The 16,027-nt window shown below is 33.3% G+C and overlaps 1 protein-coding gene across 3 annotated transcripts in view; it reads right to left on the reverse strand.

Moving 5' to 3' along the window:
- LOC129745985 (dual specificity tyrosine-phosphorylation-regulated kinase 2) overlaps nt 1–16,027 on the reverse strand; it is a 437,758-nt gene that overhangs the window by 25,733 nt on the left and 395,998 nt on the right. For all 3 annotated transcript variants that reach the window (XR_008737218.1, XM_055739401.1, XM_055739400.1), the window contains 2 exons: nt 12,053–12,196; nt 11,835–11,964 (listed from right to left, as the gene is read on the reverse strand). Coding sequence is in view for 2 of the 3 variants with exons in the window: in XM_055739401.1 (XP_055595376.1) it covers nt 11,835–11,964; nt 12,053–12,196 (274 nt within the window). In the remaining variant the exon portion in view is untranslated. The remainder of the gene's footprint in view (nt 1–11,834; nt 11,965–12,052; nt 12,197–16,027) is intronic.

The raw sequence follows: 16,027 nt of genomic DNA on the forward strand, positions 1-16,027 counted from the left end.
TCTCAAGTGAAATGTAGAAAGACGCAATTTGACACAACTTTTGAATGAAATTAATGGATAAAGCATCACAGAAATCCATCACAGATTAAATCACAGGTTAAAATTGCAGAAAGTCAGAATTATTTTCGTCAAAACACAGAATTTTTTGTGGCAACCTTGCCCGAGACTTTTATTTCGATTTTTCCCAAAATCCGACTTATATTCAGGAAAATTCAGCGATTATTCAATTCATATATTGTAGAAAACATTTCGAAAAGTTCATTTTGAAATTCATAATAACAAATATTCAAACAAAGTGAAAAAAAATCGGACTAAATCTTAGCAATCAGGCAAACTAAGTTTAGTGTTATTGAATTTTGATAATAGAGACTAAATTTCAATCAACTAGTGAGTATTTTTTTTAAACTGTATTAAAATTGTTTACCTGTGAAAAGATTTCGATGGTTTGGCTTTAAACGTGAGTCGAGATTGTTTCTCTTGAATAATTTTAGTCGTTCCTTTAAAATTTTATTAGGAAATTGATATCAGTTATCAAAAAAACGTATTGTTTATCTGGTAAGGTGATTTGAAAGCTAGTGAATTGAATTTGCTTTATTGATATTTAGTTGAAATATTTTTGAAGACTAACTTCTTGAGAACTTTAGCTGATTTTCAAAAAAATAGATCGACCGTTAAAATATGTTTGAGTATTTTAAACACTGTATTAAAATTTTGTACCTATGGAAAAATTTTGAAGGTTTGGCTCAAGTCAGAATCGAGATTTTTACTCTTTAATCATTTTAGTCGTTCTAAAAAAACGATTGAAGGATTTTCGTATACGATAGTTTGGAAAAATGTCGACAACTCTAACGGAAATGAGCAATATGATCATCATCAGGCTTGAAGTTTATGTGTAAATGATGAAAAAATTCATACCAATTTCATTTGGAGTGCGGAGCATGAAATGTGTATTCTAAATAAGAAGTTCACATGATTATACGTTGAGCTGTAATATTTATTGATAATATGTGTATTTGTGTTCAATTGACTGTTGAAATTCTTATCTAAAAAATTCAGAACCTTCTAGTACGTAGATTCAAATTAATTAGAATTTAAAGTAGGCTTCGTACTATCTACGATTTCTTGATAAATTAAAAAAATAAAATAAAAATTCCTTATAGTTAGTCCGCGTAATCCAACATTAAATATAAATTTAAAAAAAAAATTGAAAGTTTTAAAATTGAAGTTCATTTAGCAAAATTTTTTTTTTAATGAGAAGTTTGAAATGAGTTTTCTGATACAAACCATTTTTTTTCATTTATTTTAGCTTAGCTTAGCTTAGCTTGATTGACTACTCACATCCACCTTGAATCATTGAACCCGAAATGCTCCTTGAGATGTCTGGATGAAGAATTTATTAGTATTCTAGTATACTCTGTGATTGATTTCTTAATTTGTCAATACATTTCGGATTTCAAGTTAGCAGGCGTGGCTCAGTAGAACAAGTTCCACATCGCAAATGGTTGCTACTCCGTGATTGACCGAGGCCATCAATTTTGCTCAGAGGTCAAATGAACGGAACCTGGGATTGGATACAAATGCACTGCACAAAACTGATGCTCTCTCTTCAAAAATCAATAACGGCGCCGGCCACGTCCTAGTAGTCAATTGATAGGATAGAAAAAATGAGAAAGGGATAAAAGAACAACTTTATGCTCAAGGACCGAGGTCACCTCTGCATCCTTGCAAAACAAATTTGTAGGGAAAGTGGGGGAAAGAAAATAATAAGGAAACACTTTTGACTAGTGTTATGGTGATAGTATTTCCTCCTGAAATATAATTTATTTTTATTAAAACATTTTTGAGAGGTGATTATGACTAAAACACATTAGAAGTCAATCTATCAACTTCATATATTTAATAGTTGTTCATATATCTAATAGTTGTTCATTTTCATATACCTAATAGTTGTTGTTCAATTACAAGAAAAGTTTGAAATGATATTCGAACTGGTTTTCTAAATCATATTTTTGTAGAAATTTAAAAACCAATAAAAATTTAAAAGTTTTAATGTTTTGGAAAAAAATTTCCGAAAAAGATTGTCATAACTAAAATGTTGAATCCAAATAGAACGTTTTTCCACTTTTTTCAAGAGAAATGGAGAGAAGGTGATCTATATATATAAAAATGAATTTCTGTCTGTCTGTCTGTCTGTCTGTCTTTCTGTCTGTTCCCTATAGACTCGGAAACTACTGAACCCATTTACGTGAAACTTGGCAGGTGGGAGTATTGGAGACCGGGGAAGGTTCCTATTATGGTTTGGGACCCCTCCCCCTATCATAAAGAGGGGGAGGGGCTTCCAAAATAAAAGACAATTTTTTGCATAACTCGAGAACCAATCAAGCAAATGGTATCAAATTTGGCATGAGGTGGTATTTGGGAACGGGGAATATTTCAATGAATATAAGGCACTCCTCCTTCCTCTCAGTGGGGTGATAGGAAGGGGGGAGGGGGGCTACCTTACAATTGTTCATATAACTCGAAAACTATTCAAGATATTGGAACCAAATTTGGCATGGGAAGGTATTTTGATACGAAAAATATTTCAATGATTATTTGAGACCCCTCCCTTTTTTCAGTTGAAATGGGGAGGAGCCTCTTTCATACTTTTTTACATAACTCAAAAACTTAGAAAGCAAATGGAAACAAATTTGGCATGGGAAGGTATTTGGATACGAAAAATATTTCTATGATTATTTGAGACCCCTCCCTATTTACAGTAGAGAGATATAAAGGAGGCAGGGGCCCTCTTTTTCATTTTTACATAGCTCAAATACTTATCAAGCAAATGGAACCAAATTTGGCATGGGCGGATATTTGGGAACGTGATATGTTCTAATGATTGTTTGAGACCCCTTCCTTCTTCCAGCGAGGAGAGAGGGAGGGAAGTTCCATACAATTTTTATTGCATAACACAAGAACTAAAATAACAAACGGAACCAAATTTGGCATGGAATGATATTTGGGTACGAGAAATGCTTCTATGAATATTTGGTATCCCTTACTTCTTCAAAAGGGTGGATGAAAAGGGAGAAAAGAGAGCTCTTTTACAATTTTCAGTATAACTGGAGAGCTGATCGAGCAAATTGAACCATATCTGGCATGTGAGGGTATTTGGATGTTGAAATGTTTCTATTATAAATTGAAGCCCCACCTTTTTTCAACGTAAAGATATAAAGGGGGAAAGGGGGGTTTCCATATAATTTTTTTGCATAACTCGAGAATTAATAGAGCAAATGAAATAAAAAAATCACTTTTATGAATATTAACCCTTTAATGCATAGTGTTGTTTTAAAACAACACTAATTAAAATCCAAATATATCGAAAACGCGTGGATATTTTTCAGTAATATGTTCACAAAAAATATTCTAGAGGTTAAAAGAAATTAGTCCATGGTATTTTATTACGATATTTCAATGTGTGTGTGTGAAATCGCGCTTCCTGCACCCAATTAACAAGATTTTGAAGAAGTTAGCAAAACCGTATTGAAATGCTCTAAGAATTTCAAAAAATATTTATTAAATTTTTAGGGCCGTAACTTTTATAACACCCAAAATAACGACTTCAAACCTGTTGAGTTTAGTTATTCGAATTAAAATGTTATTATTTCACTGAATCAATAACTGTAATTCTCATTTAAAAAAAGTCATGCATTAAAGGGTTAAGTTCTCACCCTTCCATTCAATGGGGAAAACGGAAGGGGGATGGTACTTCCTTCCAAGTTTATGCATAACTCAAGAATTTACAACGCAAATAAAACCAAATTTGGCATGGGATGGTATTTTAATACGAGAAATTTTGTTTATGTCGTCAAACAATTCCTTTCTTGCAGTAGGATGATAGAATTGGGAATAAAGGAAAGGAAGAGGAAAGCTAACATTTAACTATTTTTTTCCGAGAAATGGACAAAACTTAACATAGAAAATCATATTGGTCTGATTCTGACACCATTCTTCTTTCAGTGAGTAGGTACATAGGAGGAGGGAGGTGAATCCAATACAATTTTGTTAGCATAAGTTCTAAATTTACGCTAACGAAGCCAACAAATGGAAACAAATATGGCATGGAAAGGTACTTGGTTACGAGATATGTTTTTACGATTGTTATAGACCCTTACGCTTTACAGTGTAGAGAGGGATAAAAGGAGGGGGTTCCATATACATTTTGTTGTAAAGCTTAAAAATTTATCAACCAATGGAACAATATTTGATACAAGAAGATTTTTGGGAATGAATAAGATAGGTATGATTATAAAAGATCACCCCCCCCCCCCCCCCCTCCCATTCAGCAGGGGGGAAGGGAAGGACAGGGGGGGCTCTCTTATCACTTTTTTAGCATAAATCCAGAATATATCAAGCAAAAACAACCATATTTTATCAGTTGGATTGTTTGCGTACGATTTATTTGAGAACCTCCTTTTTCAGGGCGAAACTTAAAGAAACAGATTAAAATTATCAGATCTTTAACAAAAATTTATAGATCAAGATTCAGAAAATTAGTTTAAGTTATTTTTTAATTGCAATCCGAAACTTCAGCTGCAGCTCTCATTTTATTGCGATTGTTCATGAATTATGTTATAATTTGGTTTAAAATAATGCCAACAAAACAATAAAAATTTGAGTAAATTCTAAAAATATCATTCGATTTTGAAAGGTGTAGCAAAGCACACCGGGTCAGCAAGTTACATATAAAAACTTTAAATGTTGATTATTTTAAACAATTTCAATTGAAAAATTCAGATAACGATTTTCCGCATTTGATCAGAAATATTAGGATTTAACGTGTTCACTGTTTATGATTTAATCATGCTATAAATGAATATCGATGAATCTTCAAAATTTTGAACATGTGAATAAAGAAAAATTGAAGAGAAATGCAGAAATTCAAAACAAGTTATTTAATAAATCAATCCATGTTTTAAACATTTAAAAGGACCAATTTTATTGAAGATATAATTTGAATAACGATTGGTTTGAAAACATTTAAAATCATTTTATAAAAATAACGAGATGTTTCTTTGTTTCATTTTTAATATGACCAAAATATTTGTGAATTGCTTTCCGCATTGAAAACATCCCGAGCAGACTTTGATGCCTAAATCGATAGCAAACAGTAACCAAAATGAGCTATCGATGCCAAAATGATAGCATAATTTAGTATCGATTATTTCCCGATGGCAAAATCAGCTTTTATTGAAGCATCAAAATGTCGAATTATGAGGCCGAACCAATACCTAAATGAGGCATTGATACCAAAATGAGAGCACTGTTTGGTTTTGTGTTTTCCGAGATAACAAAACAAGGCATCATTAAGGTCTTATTAATTACTAAGTAACAGATGAGTGAGATCTAAATGGTAGCATGATTTGGTATCAAATTTCTTGTGATGGAAAATCAGATTTATTTAGGTCTTCAAAATTCAAATCGATAACACAAACAGCAAACTTGTTTATTACCGACATAGTAGACGCATTTTGAGTGTTAATTTTTCAGATAGCAAAAATAGGCATCATTAGGGCATCCTTATTTTAAGTTACACATATATAAATTTATACAGGTCTAACTTCAGTTTACAAATAATGACACCTTAACTAGACGTCATAATGGTATCGTTTGTTTTTAAAAGATTAGGTAAACCCTTCTATGAACATTTATCCAAAATAAATCTTATTTGCGTTTGCGTCGTTCTTCAGAAATTTCCCAAACGCTCTTTTAAAAATAATCATCAAAGCCAACATCCCGGAAAATGAAATCAAGGATTAGTCATTCCCTTTAAAAAAAAAACTCGTCCTTCATGAACACGCTTTTTATTAGTAAAATTTTAATATATTCATATCGGTATCGAATTTGAATGCGGCGAATGCGCCAACATAACTGTTTCGAGAAAAACACGTTTGAAGTTTGACAACTCTATAAGTTCCCAGAAAAATTATTATTTTTTACTTGTTTTCTCGAAAACTAAATATTCTTCAGATAACTTTTTACAATCAAATAAAGGTCTTCGAACGAGGTCTTGATTTGTTAGATGTAAGAGCACCTGTATCCTTGGTCCAAACAGCCGGTTTAGACCCAAATACTGACCAAAGCAACCGCACTGGTGGTATATCAGTTTCAACTCAACTTTTTCTAAGAAAATTAAATAACTGTTTTAACTTGATATTTCAATGTTATTTGATATAAAATAGGCGTTTGAATATCCTAAAAAAAATTTATACGTTGAAATGGACGTTTTCAAATTCATCTAGTTTTTAAAGAAAAGGTAATAAATGTATTATTGTTCGCTTGTTGAAATAACATTGGTTAAAAAAAAGAAAAAAAAAGTGTGAAAATATAATAATCAAAAATTTCAACAATCATACTGAAGAGGAAAAAAAACCAAGAAAATTAAACTCATTTTTTTATCACCATAATAATTTTTAATTATACAAAAATACCACAAGACATATACACTATGTTACTGATCCACCCGTGCAGAGAACGAAAATGTAAATAAACATTTATCTTGTCTATTTTTTGTTTACGGGTGTCAGAACTATTGAGCAGTTTTATCGCGTTTCTTCGAACCAACCAAAATCCGCGTTCCGGAACCTGTATGGACAAGGTAAAGGCAAGTTTTTTGGTTATAAAGGTTGAAATATTTTGTCATCTTTATTTTTTTTTTTCGAATTAAAGGATTCTAGAAAGCCGATTTCCAGGCTGATTACACTACCGATAGCATGGAAATCATTCCGTCGGCTGCAAATGCCGAGTACCGATATGATCGCCGAAACTGGTTCGCGTTCCGAAATATAATCGTTCCGGAGAATCCCCGTTTGGTGAAGGTCCGACAGCAAGAGCCGCCACTACCCGAAGTTCCGGCTCGTAGCTAACAACGTAAGCCACGAAGGTTACATTCTTTTTGTTTAAGTTGTCTAAAGAGAGATCAAATTTTGAATTTATTTTTCTTTATAGCTTTGCACACGAGTTTAAATCGACATCCCGCTATATTCTCTGCCACGGTTTGCAGCCACCAATCGATTGACGCTCTTGGGAAGATTGGTTGAATGGCACAGTGGATTCCATCCTAATTATTCTGGAAAATTCGCACCACAAAGAACAGCTCAGATGGCTATTTGAAGATGATGAAATTTCGGATCGTTTGAAAAAGAAGATCAATTCTTAAGCTGAAAGCTGAATGAAAATATTTGCTCGGTAAGTGCCTCAAAATTAAAATATATAGTGTGAATGATCCAAATAACTATTTTTCATTTAGGTTTTATTTACATTTCGGATGCTGCACTTGCGGCTGGTGGAGTAATGCACCACATGAAGAAGCCTGGACCAATTTGCAGTTGTTTGCCAACCGGAGCAAGGACCTGGCGAGGGTCTAAGTATTGCGAAAACATCTGAGTTTTTCCAACAATAGTTTGGAAATGATAAGTAATCTTTTAAAAATTTCTTAAATTGAATTCCTGAATTTGGTTATTCGATTCTTTTAGCCAACACTGAGCCGGCTGAGCATCCTAGATCGTTTCAACATGACAATGGACAAATTTTCTTCACCAGAAGTCAATTTTCGAAATAACAACTGCTGCAATTCCGATTTTTCGGGCCATGATCTCTCGTACGAGCCAATATTTGTTTGTCCTTGTTTGCCGAGCCGAACAATCGAATACAAATCACAAATAGGATCGACAAAGAAACAGCTGATTAACCGAAAAACCAACAATAACAGTTCAACAACATGGTTCATTCTGCCTGCTGCCAGGGATCAGGTGAGTTTTTATTTCACTACCCATCATCATTATTTACTTTTTACTCAGTGATTGGTTACATTCCATTTTTGTCCAGAAAATGCGGTCGCAGACGAGAACAACGTCGGATATTAGCAGGAAACTGAGACAATTTAGTGATGAAGGATAAAGTCGGTAAGGGGGTAAGATGCTTAATACATATTAGGGATGAATCATCCTACAGGATGAAAATCCCAGAAAAAAATAAATGCTTAATACATGTTCTATGCTCAGGGATGATTTATTTATATCCATTTACAGGTTCCCTTACGATAGAAGCTAGCGTTTTTCGGCTGTTTGTGATGCACCAGAGAATTCAACAAAATGTTTCGTTAACGCGGACATCCAGGACCGTTTCAACATCCATCGGGAATCGATGTTGGCTCACTAGTATAAGAAGCTAGATCACGGATAGATTCATGACTGTTTGTTTAGATGCCGAAGTGCAGATTGCACGCGACTATGATTGAAATTGTAAACAAACAACAAGATAATTTTATTTGATTAACTGAAAGTATTAATATGTATGAATTTTTTTTTTTTTGATAATTTTTAAACATGTTATACATTTATGTTGCATAAGAGTCTATGCGTCCACGTTTTTCTCATAGTTTGTATGAATTGAGTAAAGTATGTGTAAATGAGTTGCATAACTAAAGGCGATTCATAAACTACGTTTTTTTTTTATACGGGATTTTCAACCTCTGGGATGATTCATCCCTATGTAATACGTTAATATTGCACATTGTCTAAATAACATCTCGAAGCGATTGGAACTTTACTAGAAATATTTATCAAAAAGTAATTAATAACTTATTGGCAAAATATGAACAATTTAAAAATATAAACCACTTTCAAAATTATGACCAAAATAAAAAAAAAAAAAAACCTTCATTAAAGCCAATTTATGATTGTACGATGCGAAATATACCCAAAAGATCGTAACATTTCTTTTTCAGCTAGCTTTGATTTCACATAATTTATACCATAGGATTTAATTAAAATTTTTAGGTCAATTCATATGCATAGCAAATCTTCAAAGCCGTTTTTGCCGATTAATAGGTTTTTGCAATATTTTAAAGAAGTATAAATGCCCATACAGACTGAATAATATGATAGCTCCAAGAAAAAAAAATAAATATTCTATTTTATTATATTTTTTTCCAGAACGATCTATTGACATATTATTTGCAATCTAAAATAGATAGATATTCTTTAAGATTAAGTATAATATCATTTTTGGTATTCATCAAAAATGAACTACTCGATTTCGATTGGATCCGTAACGCTAAACAAACATTGGAAGCATTTTAACAGGAAAACAATTCACAAATTTCAAAAGAAAATAATAATTTCAATGGTAGGAATATTTTGAAAGTATATTTGTAAATTAGTTACTCATTATTCAAAATGTCAAAAAAAAAAGCTTATGTGAGTCAGAAAACTAAAAAAAAAGTTACTTCTAACAGAATTAAAATTAGTAATTTGATAATAATATGCCTAATGTTGGAAACAAATTATACTGAAATTTGAATATTATGATTTGATCGGACTGTTATACTCTATGATCAATACGATGCCTACACAAAGACGTTAACGTTATGAGATTCTTATTAGATTTTTTTTTGTATCAGTTGTCATACCTGAGCAGAATTCAAAGATAAAATGATTGGAAATTTTGCTATCGTGCCTTGTTAGAAAATTTTGGAATCATTTTGACTGAATAAAACTGGTTTAATGACAAAATTTATCTCTCATTTTCTATACATGGATAGCACAGTTCTGCCAAATTTTGGTTTTACTGAACGTTTTTTGATACCTCGTTTAGCCATCCTTTTAAAAAGAATTTTGAGGGCACAACGATGCCAAATTCTGCTTCTAGTTAAAACCAAAAATTGGCATTATTATGCCCTCAAAATACGTTTTGAAACGTTGGCTAAACGAGGCATCATTGAGGTTTCAGTGAAACCTACACTTGGGATAATCGAGGTATCCATATATGAAAAGTGAGACCCAAATTTTGGCATTGTACCACCTTTATTCGGGCATAATGATACCTCATTTTACTTTCAAGGCATGATAGCAAAATTAGGTATAATTTTGCCATAAAAGTCTGCTCGGGATTGTAGTATTTAAGGTTAATTTAAAGTTTTGACTAACTGATCATGAATAAGTTAGGATACTTAGCTTTACTGTTTTCCGGATACCAAACATGAATAGTTAACTTCGAAAGTTTTAATCCTCGATATGTATGATTTGCCGACCGCATTCCAGAAAGACAGGACAAATAAACTTTAGAAATAAGGGTTTGAGAGCACATGAAATTTTTTCCACGAAAATGAAACACTCAATCGACGGTCACAGCCTACCCAAACCAATTTTTTTCATTTATTTTATGCATACAAACTTTACCCTATGTATGCGCAAAAACTTTAATTTATTTAAAGTCGAGATGCAACCTTAGATTCATTGTATGAAATAACTATAATTTAAAAATTTATTTTACCAAGTGTTGTTATCTAGTAAGGATTTTTATGAAAGTGCCAAATACACTATCTTAAGTATACAAGCAACCGTCATTTTTGCAGCACTAAAGTGAAACTGTGCACTCAAGGTAATCAAATTTTACTATTTCTCAATTGACATGTGCAAGATTTAGCCATTTTAGCTGGTTACGGTAAGAAAAGGCACACTTTCGGATAACGTGATGTTTTAAATAGATTAGGTAGCATTTAGAAAATTTGGTAAAAAGTAAAAATACAAAAATACTCTAGCATTGCTCTTCTATGTGCGTTACTAACTTTTAAATATATTATAAATGCGTGTAAAAATCAATTTAAACCTCAATTTGTTTTTGTATATAAGTTTTGAATCAGTTTTGAATAAATTTTTAACCCTTGAATCAAGAACAGCTTGATTTATGGAGGTTGAACCTTTGTACTTTTTTTAAACTAGAAATTTCTTGATTATCATTCTTCGGGTTTGCATCGGACATTCATAAGCCTCCATGATTGTATGTTATATAAAAACAGCAAATAAAAAAACTGGTGAACACATATCTTCGTGACTAACTTAAGCAAACTAGGAAAATATTTGAACACTTCCCGCACGTACCCGTAAAACAATTTTCCAACCGTTCGCTGCTCAAGAATGAATTTGGAAAGGGTAACTGGTGGCAAGTTTCCTCGGATAGAAACATACTCGACTGCAGTTGCAAGACTCCACCAAACATTCATTCAAAAAGTAGGAAGGGTCGGGAAAAGCTTTTGGGGTGGGAGCAAGAAAATGCCCACAACGACTGGAAGTAGGAACCGCTGCTGGAATAAAATCTACGGGGCAATTGACGGCCACCGTTCAGTTATTTTTCCACATTTACTCGGCAGGTCACCAAAAGTGGGCTACCAACCACCATTTAGCCAAGCAAGTTGGTAGTTAATTGAGATTCGTGTGGTCTGGCCTAGTGACCTCGAATAATGTACTACGCTTTCTACTACAGGAAGTTCGTTAGATGGAGGTGGAGCTGGGAAAATGGGGAATTAATTTGCGGCATAAGTTGTCGTTTCGTGCCATTCCGTTTTGGTTGGGCCGCAGGATTTCTGAACGGAAATTCTCAACGAACAAACTACTAGCTAGGAGAGTTATGTGGAAATCAGCACCAAGGTTATTAGGTCGAGACTTAGCCGGCCCACTGCCATTGAGTTATTCTGCTCTGGTGACCGTGTTTCAGGAATAGAACATTATCCGACAGAATCGAGCAGAATTGTTTATAGAGCTACTGTACATTTTCTCTGAGGATTAGGAATGGATATTGGACAGGAGATTTAAAATAAGTCTTCTATTTGCATTCAAACACACAAATTATCTGAAGATCAAAATCATAAAATGAGACTGTTTTAACAGCTCTTGAAAGATGATTTTTTTAGAAAAAAATGTTGTGAATACACAGCAAATAAATAGAAACTTGTTCTTGAAATGAGAGACCTATCGAATGATAATAAAAATCAACAGAAAGTTAAAACTTACTCCAAACATTTGCTAACGAAATCGATGAACGCTGTATCATTGCACCTCAGGGCTTGGGAAATGGTTTTCGATCCCGGCTTCCGTTTGCGTCCCTTCGAATTGGTTATGCATCGTGGAATTCCTCGTGAATCTGTAATCAAAATGAAAGAACAGAAAAAAAAGTTTAATTACTGTGCTGTATTTTTTGTTGTTATCTCTCCCATACGGTTCCAGCTTACCGAAAAATAGTCTCCTCCGGGTGGCGGTATTGATGAGATCATCTGGGGGAACGCCGAGAACTTCCATGATGCACGCCAGCTGTTCGACCTCATTCTCACCCGGGAACAGGGGATATCCGGTGTATAGTTCGGCTAGGATGCAACCTGGAAAATGGATGAATGGGAAGCGATATGTCATTAGCTGAAGAATAAATGGAAACAGTTTTTAATTGCTGTCTTTATTCAGAAAATAATGGCTATCGATTGCTGACTGATTGAGTGTTCGACCATAATTTTATTCAACTTCAACCATTTGCTTACAATAATTCGATAAAGTAACAAAATTTGATTTCATCGGGAGAAAAAAATATATATAAAAAAAAATTTATTTCAAGATAAGTTCTGTGAGAATTTTCTAATCATAAATTGTTTTTGTAAACTTTTTAGTGAAAATAAACAGTAAAGGTAAATGATCTTGAGCGGAACTAGTCAAAATCTGATCTTGAGCGGAACCATCTAGTTTTCCTAAGATCTAGGCAATGATTATTAATGAATGTTATCGAAATGTAGAAATAACACATTTTCAAGATCTTTTCATACGACCTACATATGTCATATTTGCGGAAATTTATGAATTTAAATAATGTTATTAGAAGCTTTAAAAACATACGCATTTCTGCTGCAATTTTCACCAATCTAAGCTGACTTTGAACGTCAAATTATGTAACCCTTGGCCGTTATAAACTGATTATTAATGTCTTAAATGGTAGAAAAACCCGTAAAAAAGCATTATTCAGGTTTTTGTAACAAGTTTTCCATCACAATATCAAATCATCCCGTGGTTTTTAAAAGTAAAATATGAACTTGAGTGGAACAATCTTGAGCGGAACTACTAGCTTTCAAAATAAACCGCTAGGTGCGCTGCCTTATGCCTTATGTCTCACACGTAGTTTTTACCCCTGAATGTATGCAGCACCTTTTATTTATCATCTTTAGGGACAGAAAAGATGTAAAATTAATTTCGAATAGAACTGAAATTTTTTTTATTGGTGTCACAGCGTACCAAACCATGCACACAAAAATTGATTCTTTCTTTCAAAGGGACGACAGGAAGGAGGAGGAAGGCTTTGTACATATATTTTGACATAGTTCGAGAACTAATGAATCCAATAAAGTAAAGTCATTACCGAATAAGAATCAATCTTCATTGCCATTACTATTCGAACATCAATATTTTTTTGGCCAATATAGGTAGTTAGTTTATAGAAAAGATTAAAAAATAAAAGGATATTTATTTGGAAATTAAAATGCACTTTTTGGGTCCAGGTTCCAGATCTTTAAAGTAGAGATGTACCGAATATTCGGTCGGCTGAATATTGCCAAAAAACCGTTACCGAATAGTTGAGTTAAGTATTCGGACGAATAGGCCGAATATTTATTATTTAAATTTATACAATAACAAACTTATCAAAATTTTCAAATGATTTTGAATAATTTATTAAATATCCCAAAGTAATGTTGAAAGAGCTACACAATCATCAAAATCTTATGGTTCAGCATAGCATCTTGGGGATATCTGTATACCTTTCACTGTAGATCGTACAGGAGAATGTCGATGAATATCGCTTTATACTTTAATTATCGTTTATTCCAGATTTTCTTGATATATCTAGGCTTGCCAATAAATCCAATAAAGAGAAAAGTTAAATCTGGCTGGGATGCCCAGATATTGTTTAAAACTTTCCGGATTCTGCCCGGGTTTATTCAGATCTTTCGCTATATCAAATAAAAAAAAAATTTCTTTGGATATCTTAAGATTTTATATTCAAATACGATTTTTAATATATTCCAAAACAAACATAAATTTTTATTTAATCCTTCGATACGATTTGTACAGTGCTGCTGTGATTCAATGAAAAAACTTTAACTTTAAAGTTTTTTTTCCTCTTGTATGTTTCAAAATAAATCCTAGATTTTCTTTAGATTTCATTCAAAACTCATTCGGCCGAATATTCCTTTGACCGAATAGCTCAAAAGCCGTTCGCCGAATTCGGTACATCTGTACTTGAAAGTGTATTGATTAATTGATACTATTTTCTCATGCCTATCTTTATAAGTGAAGTTTGTTATCTTATTTTGATCGCCGCTGGGATATATTCTTATCTAAGTTTGTGGCATATCGGCAAATTGAAGATCTAATTAGAGAGCAATTATGATAGACATGAAAATTGATAGGTGGAAAGGTCAAAGCTAGAGCGCTTTGGGTAGAAGAAACGAATAGATGGTGAAACTGTGAGCTTAGGGCATTGTTTTTATCGACAGCATGAAACTACTTGTGTGATTCTTTACCGCGCACCTGCTGGCTGTTTGTAGTAAGTGACGAAGAAGCCACATTGCTACCCACAACCAGCCCAGATGGGTCGAACACATGATATTGCGTCCGACCGGGCGCAGATCTTCAATTTGCCGATATGCCACAAACTTAGATAAGAAGTGAAGTTTCCATAACGTTAAACACGAACTGAGAATCACTGATGTTTAAGAACAGACTTCCAAATCTAAATTATATAAAATGGTTGCCAAATTTCCCGGATTTATCCAGGTTTGCTCAGCTATTTAATTGAAATTTGGAACCGTCCGGTCCAGCCCGGTTTCCCGGTTTTTTTTCAGGATTTATACACTTGATTTGGCAAATCAAATAAAAAAAAAAATGCTGTAAAAAGGATTAATTTATGCATTCAAAATTAAATTTATTGACAAATTTTGCAAAAAAAATCATCAAACATTTTTGAAAGCCTAAAATTTCTAGGTTTTGACAAAATTCGGCCGAATAATGCCCGGATTTTGGTCGTCAATTTTGAAATCAAATGCCCGGATTTGTCCAGCTTGGATAAGTGCTGGACACAATAATAAGGATAAAACCTGATAATTCAAGCAACACAGGTAAAAATCCATGAAAACTAGTTCAAAGATAACAGTTTCCATGTTGCGTGATTTTTCGTATATTTTTGCTATGTTTAAGTTTTTGTTCGTCCAAAAAACTTTTAGAAAACAAAAATTTCAAAAAAGCACCAATAAAATTTTTGAATGTGAATAACCGCTTGGAATTATTGATTTAGAATCGTTCAGTTTTGCATTTATTTTCATTTTGGTCAGAATGGCTCAAGCGGAGTTGTAATGAATGTTGCTAGTTAAAAAAATAACAATAAATGTTCCAGCCAGCGAAACATTTTTGGAGAGAAATGAATCCAACTGTGTAAGTTGAAATTTCAAAGACTAGACAAGATAAAAATTGATGTTGAAAAACATGGGAAAAAAAATTAGCCTTGTCTCCCGGTAGGACTTGAACTCACATCTTGTGCCTCTCCGCGGCCCATGTATTAACATTCTACTACAGGAGACAACCTGGCGTATGAAAGTTATACTGGTCGAGTGTCGATGTCTATCGGAATGCAGGGAATTGTTCTCCCATGTGATCATCATCAGTTTTCGTCGTCTTTCTCTCTTGTTTATCTCCTTTTTTTTCTCCTTGTTTATCTCCGGGAAATACAGGCGAAACTTGACAACGAAAAGTTTCTGGTTGGAAACCTGCCAGATGACTGTTAAAGAGTTCGTTTTGCTGTCTGTTACGATATCTCTATTACGAAATATCTCTCCACTAGCAGTCCAAATATTTTGCGCGTGATTTGACCTCCGCATTTTGTTTATTTTACCGGTTGACAGCTTTCCTACCTTGTACAAATGAGAATATGCCAGTTTATTGGTCAGCTAGACGAAACAGTCCGAATAATTTATCTTTTTCATCACTTCCTCTATTGATATTTTTGTGAGCTTGAAAAAACCTCTCACATTCCTTAACTTCATAGAATCAATCTTTAATTCAATTTAATTAATTTAATTCAAATTTTAGCTGACTATTGGATCCTCTAGGCAGGGATGAAAAACCTGCGGTCCGCGATACCCTTCTGTGCGGTTCGCGAAGCTTTTTCAAATTAT

This window comes from Uranotaenia lowii, chromosome 2 (assembly GCF_029784155.1).
Source record: "Uranotaenia lowii strain MFRU-FL chromosome 2, ASM2978415v1, whole genome shotgun sequence".
NCBI classification, from domain to species: Eukaryota; Metazoa; Arthropoda; class Insecta; order Diptera; family Culicidae; genus Uranotaenia; species Uranotaenia lowii.